General features: G+C 43.4%; 2 protein-coding genes across 4 annotated transcripts; both read right to left on the bottom strand.

Moving 5' to 3' along the window:
- Positions 1-302: 302 nt before the first annotated feature.
- Positions 303-3,578, bottom strand: ppib (peptidylprolyl isomerase B (cyclophilin B)). The gene is made up of 5 exons (XM_079162881.1): positions 3,341-3,578; positions 1,994-2,107; positions 1,565-1,658; positions 831-1,015; positions 303-707 (listed from the first exon to the last, which is right to left on the bottom strand). Exons 1-5 carry the CDS (start codon positions 3,473-3,475, stop codon positions 585-587), a joined length of 651 nt encoding a protein of 216 aa, XP_079019007.1. The 5' UTR covers positions 3,476-3,578; the 3' UTR covers positions 303-584.
- Positions 3,579-4,817: 1,239 nt separating this feature from the next.
- Positions 4,818-11,120, bottom strand: adpgk (ADP-dependent glucokinase). 3 transcript variants are annotated; one of them, XM_079162493.1, is made up of 8 exons: positions 10,984-11,120; positions 9,488-9,722; positions 8,687-8,912; positions 8,519-8,581; positions 8,268-8,388; positions 7,974-8,170; positions 7,492-7,590; positions 4,818-7,389 (listed from the first exon to the last, which is right to left on the bottom strand). In XM_079162493.1, the coding sequence occupies exons 2-8, from the start codon at positions 9,703-9,705 to the stop codon at positions 6,826-6,828; spliced, it is 1,488 nt and encodes a 495-aa protein (XP_079018619.1). In that variant the 5' UTR covers positions 9,706-9,722; positions 10,984-11,120; the 3' UTR covers positions 4,818-6,825. The 3 variants fall into 3 exon arrangements, with proteins under 3 accessions (XP_079018619.1, XP_079018621.1, XP_079018620.1); XM_079162495.1 differs by having other exon boundaries at positions 4,818-7,386; XM_079162494.1 differs by lacking the exon at positions 10,984-11,120 and adding an exon at positions 10,857-10,981.

Raw genomic sequence — 11,120 nt, 5'->3', positions numbered from 1 at the left:
AGAAATAAGATTAAAAAAAGAAAAGAATTGTGGATAATATTTATCCCAGCAACAAAGTCATCTCAAGATTTGTGGTCTTTTTTTCTTTACTATATTACAGTTACTCAATGTCCTGTGATGCCTAAATGTTTACGTTTTGTCTTCATGTCACATGTAAGTGTTGACTTCTACAATAAAGAGTAAAACACGTTTTTGTCTTAATACGTCGAACACAAGTGAACAAGCAATATCAAGCAAAGCCAAAACATGAATTCCCGTAGTGCTCGTGATACCTAGTAGGTGTAATGAACGTCACTCCGCAGTTTAACAAAAAATTGAAACCTTTATTTCAGATCTCTTTCTTTTTTTACAAAACCAACAACGAACAGTTAAGTGCACCTTGGAATGCTCGTTGTAAATGGACCCATTGTGTCGTCGTGATTGCTCGTCTGGTGCTTTAAGATGGCAGCCACCGACACCGAGTGACCCACAAGAGCCCTTTCTCCGGGATCACAGGGCTGTTGGTGATAAAACAAGGTGGCCCGCACGATTCTCCTCTCTCCCCCCAGTCCTGGCCCCCCCCCCCCCTCTCCCACAGCACTCCACTACTCCTTGGCCACCGCGAATGGCTTGTCCACCTCGATCTTTCCGCAATCATGGATGACAACATCTTTAAGAGGCTTATCGCGTCCATCTGTCTTTGTGTTTTCGATCATTTTCACGACATCCTGGAAGATAAAAAAGAGGAAGTCATCAGAATAGTTAGTCGCATTCAAAATCAAAGTCAACCTGATATTCAAGCATTTCAACACAAACGCTGTAGGAACGTCTCAGTCGGTAAAGACACTCACCATCCCCTCCAGGATTTTCCCAAAGACGACGTGTTTGCCGTCCAGCCACGGAGTCTGAATGGTGGTGATGAAGAACTGGGAGCCGTTGGTGTCTTTGCCGGCGTTGGCCATGCTGAGCCAGCCAGGGGAGTAGTGCTTCAGCCTGAAGTTCTCATCGGCGAAGCGGTCTCCGTAGATGCTCTTGCCTTAATATAAAAAAGAAATCCATTTTAGTCAAGTCTGTGCAAGACAATTAGTTGATGTTTTGGTTTCCACAAACTAGTCTCTCCCTGTAGCGACCTTTGCATCTCACTTGGATGACTTTGATTGCAGCCAAATGTTTATCTTTCACTTTATCCGATGACCTTTTTCTTATTCGGAGTCATCCTGGATGAGCGCATCTGCCAAATGTCACATGTACTCAAGTGACTATTGTGAAACAACTCTTGGCACAAAGTTATAGATAACTTTCGGTGCTTATCAAATACAGGAGGACGTCTCTGTCCAAGTGTCATGACGTTCCCAAACCATAGAATAAACCATCAATTCATTAAAGCATAAACACTCAGGAGATCGTAGCAAATCTGTTCCCCCAATGATATGGAAACGAGGAAAAATATTCTCCTGACTGTTGGCACAGTTTAACTGCTTTAAGTAAAAACAAAAAACGACACCAAAGTGTGAAACAACCCTCAAGTCAAAGGTTCAGGACATCGTGAACATAAAAGCCATGCTGCAGGTGTGGGCGGTCTTACCTCCGGTGCCGTCTCCGCTGGTGAAGTCTCCGCCCTGAATCATGAAGTCCTTGATGACTCGGTGGAATTTGCTGCCCTTGTAACCGAATCCTTTCTGTTTTCGTTAGAATAAACAGAACAACACTTCAGAAAGGGAAATCAGCCGCCAGTATTTGAGATGAAAGAGAGTCAAATGATTTATTTAAAGTCTTACTAAGATATGGTTGTTTATGGTTTGGGGAAAGCAAACAAGGAAGTTGAACCCAAAAGTTAAAAGTACACAACACCAACTGAACTCTCTTTTCTGTTCTCTGTTACGGTGTAAAAACAAAAAGGAACAAGGACTCTTCTTGCTACAACTACTTTATTCTCGAGTCATGAATCTTGGCCAAACAAGTCACTGCAGACTGTCCCACTCTGAGCACGAATTATGAACCGCGACCTCCTCACCTCTCCTGTCGCCAGAGCGATAAAGTTGTCAGCTGTCTTGGGAACGGTTTTCCCAAACACCCCAATGACGATTCTCCCAACTTCTTCATCTCCAACTTTCATGTCAAAGAAAACCTGAGGAAGAGGATGATGAAAAAACCTTTATATTTACAGTTATTCAAAATCTAAAGGGGTGGGTTAAAATAACAACTATTATTAATAGTAATTAATCTTATAGTCAGATAAACAGTTTTGTATAATTTCAGTAAACACTTGAAATGATCGGTAGTACAAGATGTAAACAATACTTGGGTGCCTTCTTTTACTAATTGCTCACATCAGTCTTAATGTTTATGTTAATCACTCCATACAATTTCGACCACTGCAATTACATCTTCCTTTGTTGAAGAGATTGCCTGCAGCCGGTCATATTTTAAAGTAATATTCAGTCTGTGACAAATTAATTTATTGTGCAGTTTCATTTTCTCTTGGGTGCTCTATTTTCCAAAATTATTAATTTATAGGCACAACGTCAACATAACTTCGCTTCAAATCAAAGTTGCAGACCTTCAATGTACACAACAGCTTCTACCCAACTGACTCACCTATACACTGTTTTGTGGTGCAAGGCCGGTTTTTAATAGACGTGCATATAGAAAGAGATATTTGGTTTTTCCAAGTGGTGAATGAGTAATTGTGAGTTTTGCACTGAGGATTATTTCAGGAACAAAGAGCCCGTGGAGTCAGACGTTACAAACTGTAGACGTGGACAAACCTGATGGCCCCAGACATAACGAGGCCAGACATAACACCTCACTGAGCTGCAGCCGAGAGGGCTAGCCATAGATGTTATCACCCGTAGCTCAAACCTGACACTATGAGCGAAGCTTAAATATATGCAAGGCCATAAAAACGTTAAGTTACCGGCAGGTTAAGGCGAACTGACGTTAGCTAGCTCGAGCTACTGTTAGCTAGCACAAACTAACGTTAGCTAGCTCGAACTAGCGTTAGCTAGTAGAACCTAACCTTAGCTAGCTCGAACTAGCGTTAGCTAGCTCGGCTGAGATTAGCCAGGAGCAAAGGAATGCCCATTTCATAGCTGTATGCTAACCAGGTTTCATGCATCAACTTGGTCTGAATTAGCTACTGCACTAACGTAAGCTACAATACCCCACATTAGCCTCCGAGCTAAATACCACCAATCCCGGTTTGTAGCATTAAAAAAATGAACATTTACAGGCTAATCTTTGTGTGACGTGGCTCATCAGTCTGTAGCTAGCGGTCAGCATTAGATGGAAGGGAGAGATTTGATTTTTCTGCACGATCCACTAGCTAGCAAGCTAATGCTCGAGTTAACACACAACCTACCTTCGCAGTCACTTTGGGGCCTTTCTTCTTCTCGTCAGCGGATGAGCCATTTGGGAAAGCGAGGAAAATCAGGGATCCCACAATGATCGTAACGGCCACAAGGAACTTCATCCTTCTCTCGCAGAGTCTAACCATCAACAAGAAAAATGAACAGCCGGGGATCGGCCTATTGGTCCTGCTAGCTTTATATATACGAGTCGGGTAAGGAGCGTGGTATCCGGGGAGGAGACTGCCGCGGTGGCCGCTCAAGGCTGCGCTGCTGCTGCCGCGGCCTCCTCAAACACGGCGCACAGACGCACGGGCTTCTGATTGGTTCACGTACCGGAACGGTCTTAGCCAATCAGGTACAGCCGCGTAACACCGATCCAGCATTCCTCAGCAATGTTTAAACGTAAAGGACGTAAAACACTCATGACTCGGTACAATTTTGAGATGTCTGTACTTTATTGAAGTCTTTTCATGCCACTCCCTACTTCTACCCCACTAGAGCTCAGAAGGAAATGTTTGCACAAAAAACATACGAGGAGTTTGTGTACTTTTACTTTGTACTTTAAAAGTTTCTTGGAAACTTTCCTGATCATACTCTTTACTTAAGAAGTTGTTGTTTTTTTTAACAGTGAGGTATTACTGCTTTTTCTTAAAGGATCTGAATACTTCCTCCACCACAAATGTATAGTAAAAGGTTGTTCAGCAGCAGTTAATTGTTCATTAAAAGTTGTTTAATGAAACCCAGAACCGGACTCTGATCTGTTTAATAACTACAATGTATTTACAATTTTAAATGACTATGTAGCATGAAACCTGCTTTGACACATGCATTTGGGGACATACAGTATACTGAGGTCATAGAACCAGCAGATGTACGCGCAATGTATCTGTGTAGCTTATGCTGAATCAATTAAATGTCATTTAAGAAGGAAGCGTTATTTACAATGACTGAATAATAGATGACAAATGAGTTTGAAATAAAGTTTTTAAGATGGAAAGGAGCCGAGTTGCTGGCCTGAAATTCATGTTACCATAATGCCAACGGGCAGCAGGCACGGGTAGTAAACATCTGTAATTTCTTAAAGTAAAGCAATTTGAAAAGTACTTTACTAAAAACTAAACTCTTTTTCCAGCCTTCTTCCAAAATACTCAGACTAATACACAGGCATTGTTTTGTATATAAGTTTGAAAAAAGACAGTTTTTATCATCTTTAGCCTACACAAATACTATCATTTTAACAGCCAGATGAATATCGGTAGCTACCTAATAGCTATATTCTCTATATTCCGTCACATTTTGCATTTCTGATCCACTGATCGGTTTTTGATGGACTCTTTGAACATCTTTTAAAACTCACTATTTATAGCCACGACAGCGTCACTGGTGTCATTTTCACCTGGAGTCTGTGTGTGTGTGTGTCATCATGGCAACATGTGGTCCTGGAGAACGTTACTGTAGCAGGAACGACTAAAGAGGTTGAAAAAGTACTGAGCCAAGTGTTTGTTTAATCACAGCTGTAGTGTCGCAACTGTAAAAGATGCAGTCACGAAACTTTACAGGTGTGTAGTCGAGTTCAAATTGAAGGTCCGGTTGGAGGCTGGGCGTGGCCATTGCCCCCCCCCCCACACTTCATGACCCGATTTAACATCGCAGCTGGTGTGATCCTGTTGCAAGATGGTCTCTTCTTTGTTTAACCAATTCATCCATTTATCTGTCAATGAAATGCTTCTTCAATAAATTGTGAGAAATTAGTAAAAATAAACTAAAAACATTGCTATTTCTCAAGAGGACATCTTCCAACGTCGTGATTTGTTGAACCAACCATTGCTTCACAATGATATAAAAACAGAGAAAATAAAATAGAGAAACTGGATCAGAGAATGTTTAGAATGCATTCTTGAGAAATGCTTCTAAAATTGCTGCTGAAGAACGTAAGGCCGATCGACAAATCGAAAATTAAACTAATCATTGAAGCACTAATTTGAAGTTCTTTCAGAATTGGCAAACATGCACAATAATCTGCATCGCCACAATAAAAAGCTTCTACTCTCCGTACATATTTTAATGACAAACTACAAGTAAATGAAATGGGTCGACAGTTACAACTGTTCAAAAACATGATACATAAACTAGCAGATGAATAGATTGTACTTGCTAAAGATAAAGGGGGGCTTCGGAGGTTACATTCACCTTTGCAGGCACACCTGCCACTTTGTACTAGTGCAAAGAATTTATTCTGCTCAACAAAATGCCTCACATCGTTTAGTTGCATGTTTGCATTAAGACTCCATTATTGCAGGCCTTCAGTGGCCGTGTGAGGTATACAAACACATTGTTCTGACAGCTACGTACTGTATATAGCTTTCCTAAGTAAGCTCAGAAAACAACAAAAAAAACACATAATGTACCCATACACAAGAGCTAGGAAGCTTTCCCTGGAGTTTCCAGCCAATCAGTTTACATAGTCACATTTTATAAGTGAGCGAAAGCGACAACTGATAAGAAAGAATGGAAGTGTAAACAAAGAAACTAGTACCGTAACCCAGATAACATGGCGCATTTAGAAATGACCTTAAACTTACTTTAATGACACAACTTTTACGTGAATCACCGTAAACTCTGCTTAACTGCATAAAGAAGGATCCCCTTATAAGTGTAGAATTTCAATATTTGACAAAAAACTGTTTTACGGACGCTGCATCAGTGACTTATACGCAACAGAGATTACAAGTTTACAAACACCTTTAGAGCGAGAGTGCTTAGGCCAAAAGCTGAGAAGACACAGACTTCGTCACACTTTTATCCTCTCGGGACAAATAACAAAAATGTCAAGTATATCTAGTTAACAGTTTTTACTCGTAAAGAGCTCGAGCTTTCAAGTGGTCTAGTGACTCGTGACTTTGACGTGAATGCCACCAAAAAAGTTGAAGATACACAGAACATCAAAAACACCACTTACAATATAGAAAGACGCTCATCAGTTTCCAGTCAAACAGTGTGAATTCATGTCTATCTCAGAAATGCATGATGTAACGCTTAGTTTTAAGTTTGGTTGGCTCTGAAATATGAATAAACTATTATAACTTTTAGATTCTTGTATTTTCCCAAGGCACAGCATACTTAAGATATGCAGGTCGAAGTAAATTAGGTGAGCCAACAAAACTCTTTGGAGTTTGTGGAGATGGCTTTGAGCTGCGTCCGGTGCATAGAGTCAGGCCACCTCGCAGCCCGGTCACATGTCAAGTTCTGCCTCAGTTTCTGTGTCTGCAGGAGGACTCGAGGAGGGAGAACCGAGGAGACCGGAGCCGGCTGGTGGAGTCACCGGGCAGGATCTAAAACTATCGCCTACGATTCACATTCTTAAACTCAGTTTGGAGCTTCGGGAAGGAAGACACAGAAACGGGTTCAGGGCACGGAGGCCCGAACAAGTATAGAACTCCAAACCCAACAACCGCAGCCTTCCACACAAACGGGGTGTCCGATTCAAGCGAACCCTTTAGAAGGGCTGCTGGGTCATTAACTCGGAGTACACTAGTCCCTCTGCTGAGATGGCGTCCCCGAGCCCCACTGTCCGGAGAGGCTCTTTGCAGACCAGCACGACGGTCAGGTGGAAGGTGACGTTTCCTCGGCGCCACACGGTGACGGGCTCCGCGGGGTTCAGCCACAGCTTCTCTCGTGGCTCGGCGTGCGAGCTGTGAAACTCCAGCGGGGCCTTGAGCTCCACTTTGCCGGCGTCAACCGACTGGAGGCCGCAGGCCTGACTGCTGGCCACGCGCGCTCCAGCCATCACCGCCGCCGCCTGGTTCCCCCAGTATCCGTCCACCGTAGCCAGGATGTGGTAGGCCAGCGTGTGGAAGTGAATGCGAGTCAGGTCGGCTTCGGACGACGGCTCGCTGCGGCCGTGCTGCTCCAGGATCCAGAGGAGGATGTCGCTGACCCGGCCCACGTCCGGAATGCCTTTCCAGGCATCCAGGTGTGAGTGAGGCCCCTCACCAGCCTGAGAGAGGAAGAGCAGCTCCTGCTCGTTCAGCCCAATGGAGTTGACAATGGGCATAACCTGCTAACAGGGAAACAGAGGAGAAAAAAGACTCTCCGTGAAGGGCTTTGTGAGGTTCACCACATGAAAAAGACTCTTAGACACGACACGTTTTTGCACACGTACCTCCTGCATGATGCTGTTCATGTAGTCTTTGTCCGTCATGCTCGCCAGCTCCAAGTGGATGGGAATATCGTGACGGATGTCAGATATGGCTAACACAGCCTGCGAAGAGAACGCAAGTAAAAGATGTGAGATGAGCTGCACCGAAATGTGAGCAACATACTGTGAATAAAAATACATGTTTTGTTATGAATAATTAATACAATCTCTAGCTTTGTGCGTTGACTAATCCATGTGATGCAACTTTAAATGTATTTTATGTTTCAAGTCTATTGAATTGTTCTGGATCAAAGAATCACCTAAAATAAAAATAGGCACATTTTAGGACCACAAAGTTTTTGCATGTTTTTCTGTGAAGGAGTACATTACAGCAAACTATTTAAATAACACATAAAGTATAACATGATGTGCAGTTAACGGGCCAAACCATGCAAACACCAGCTCTGTTGATTTAAAACTGTAGAGGACAGCTTTCAGCCACTGACCTCCTTCAGTCGCTCCTCCCACAGCTCTCTGCCCTGACCCTCCATCATGTGGAGCCCCGACAGGACGACCAGGTCGGGCTCGAACTCGTCCAGGCTCGCCACGAACGTCTCCAGGGAGCTCATCTCCCCGTTGGTCACGTCGTGAGAGAAGATGAAGCGGTTGGCTTGAGGTGCCTGAGTTGAACCCCACTGTTCACCTGGAAACAGACAAAGAACCAAACACATGCTGCATCAACGCATCTTAACAGAATGAAGTGAGATCCTGTAGAAGCTGCAGCTTGTTTGTGTCTTTACCCGCTTTATACTCCAGGATGAGGTGATATTCGTCCGTGTCCTGCAGAGAGTCCGGGGGAACGACGATCTGCTCATCCAGCATCTCGTGAAGTTTAGGACCAACCGGCCCACATAACAAGACCTGTGGCATAAAACAGTCGTTTAAAGGCCGGGGTGTCTGAACTACACGACAATACTGTGTTTAAAAACACATGTGAAAATGTAAAGAACATGTTTTCACATTGTTACTTGCTGAAAACATGCTGTTGTACCATTAGATCAGGGTAGGTGGCGAGCTTCTGACCAATGAGAGCAGCATTCCCGCCCACATACAGCTGGAAGAAGACGCAAGTAAAGTTCACCAGGAGGAAGAACATTTATTTTAAAAAAGGACTTAATAAAAACAACAACAAGAAGTTTGGGGAGTGAGGTCGCCTTGCCTTCGCACCGGGGTACTCTGCTGCTGCGCGCGCGATCCTCTGAAAGGCCTCGTGGTCGCTGAAGAAGCGCTCGGCAGCCGCCCCGCGCTCCATGTAATGGATGAAGGCTTCCTTCAAGTCCTCTTTGGAGTGCAGCACATCGTGATCCAGGCCGGCGCCCGGATCCACCGCCATAGCCTGCAGCAGTCCCACTCCTGAGACGACCACGTCCACACAGGCATTCACCCTTAAAATGAGAGGGGAGAAAGAGTACGGGTTATTTGATTAGTTGATAATAATAATATATAATATTAAAGGTCTGCTGGTAGCCTGATCAGACTAAATTGGCAAAATTGGAGAAATGAGCAGCTGCTAGAAAGGCTCAGAATAGTCTGGTGTCAGTGCGTCAGCATGTGTGTCAGTGGGTTTTGTGCAGATGCAGAGAAATCATTTAAAATGTAAACAGGTCAGCTAGTTTTAAGGACACAGTGAAATAAAAGACAAGCCTTAAAAAGTAACTTCAGGTGATCCCCCACCCCCTCTCTACTTCTTTCCTGGTAGAAATAATCTGTCCATCCCTCTAGTAGGCGGTCCTTCAAGGCCAGCCAATCACCACCTTCCACTTTGATCCGGTGTGTTGGCTATTCTAAAGCATCCTAAAAGGCTTTAGGCTCCGTAGAGAATCAAGCCCTCCAAGTTGGGACTCCTGACAACACATTCCTTCACACCAGCAGAGCTGATTACCGCCTCTAAACATGCCGCCGTGAGCAGGAGGTCAACTTCAGGCATCTATATCTCACAGTCCAACCCTCTAAAACTCACCCTACTGCCACTTTGCTCCACTGGCGGGTCGGCAGAACTATCAGAGTCTCCCAGGCGCTGGAGATCACCTGCTCCAGGCTGTTCTGACTCTGAGACGACGGCTGAAAGTTTGGCAGGCCGATGTACTGCAGGATCTGCTCCGGCAGGTCCGGGCTGCCATGGTAGAAGTAGCCAACAGCTAACGCCAGCAGGGCCGCTGCTGAAGCCTTCCTCCACATGATGCTCCCACACACTCCTGCAGCGAAAGGGAAAAGATGTCACTTCTCTCATTTCAACCGTTCAAACGCGATTGTTGTGTGTTGAGCTACATGCCGAGGTTCAGTGCTCAAAGACATGAACAAGGATGAAAAAAAATAAGTGAATACTCGTCAAACACGCATGGGAAAAGGAAAACCGTGGACTAATTGTATAGTCTTGAATGACAGCTTGCTTCAAACAATTAACTTTGATAACATTTTCATATGATTGAGCGGAAAATGTATAAACAATAATACTGAATTGTTTGAATTGGAGCGGAAACAATAAGTTAATCAGCAGCTATTTTGATAATCACATTTTCTTTTGATGGTTGCAGGTTCTCAAACGTGAGAATTTGCTACATTTCTTGGCGTTACATTATTTCAAATTGAATATTTATTGTCAGTTAAAAAAAGAAAGGTCAAGTCATCCAATGTGTTTCTTTTTCTTTTGTCCGACCAACAGTCCAAAACCTCCAAATAATAAATGTACTACCACGAAGACCACGAAAAGCAACACATTCTCCCATCTGAGAATCTAATACCATCAAATGTTTGACATTTGTGCTTGAAAAATAACTCAAACAATGAATATATTCAAAAATAGTTTATATATATATATATATATATATATATATATATATATATATATATATATATATATATATATATATATTACAGTATATAGATGTAGAAAGACAGTACTTTGAGTTAACTTTACACATATTCTTATTAGTCTTTAACTCAGTTGATTAGCTCCACATTTACACCTTGATGACAGCGCAGGTTCAACACATGTTCCCAGATACTGTTACTACTCAGAGTACTGGGACAACCATAAGCCAACCATGAGAAACATTGCACTTTAACCTGCAACTTTGCCAGTATGTACTTTATGGTACAGAATACAGGGGTTAAATTACTGCTAACGTGTACACATACGCAGGCACGCGCACACAAACGCACACGCACGCGCACGCGCACACACACACACACACACACACACACACACACACACACACACACACAATTTTGTTAGCTGACATGCTAGCACCAGCACATAGGGTGAATCTTTAGGCTTCAGTTAATCAAAGCTAATCTGACAGCAGCAATTAGCTTGTAGCACAGCTTACCAGGCAATCTAATTTAGAGTCGAAGAGCAAAACGACTTTTCCAGCTAACTGCCACACGCGTCACCTTGATAACAGCTCTTGTTTTGTTAAAATCGAAGTAGCTTCGCAGCTTGTTAGCGGAACGTACCGACTGATAATGTGCAGGCTCCACGTTTAGTGAGTCAGGAAGACAATCCTGTTTCCTGGTGAACTACACAAACAGCATTCAGTGTGCTGAATAACGCCGCCAGTGGACTGAGAAGTGACTGAAGAAGTCGATGCATC

Source organism: Pholis gunnellus (genome assembly GCF_910591455.1).
Source record: "Pholis gunnellus genome assembly, chromosome: 7".
NCBI lineage: Eukaryota > Metazoa > Chordata > Actinopteri > Perciformes > Pholidae > Pholis > Pholis gunnellus.
This window is presented reverse-complemented; position numbering and strand designations above follow the sequence as displayed.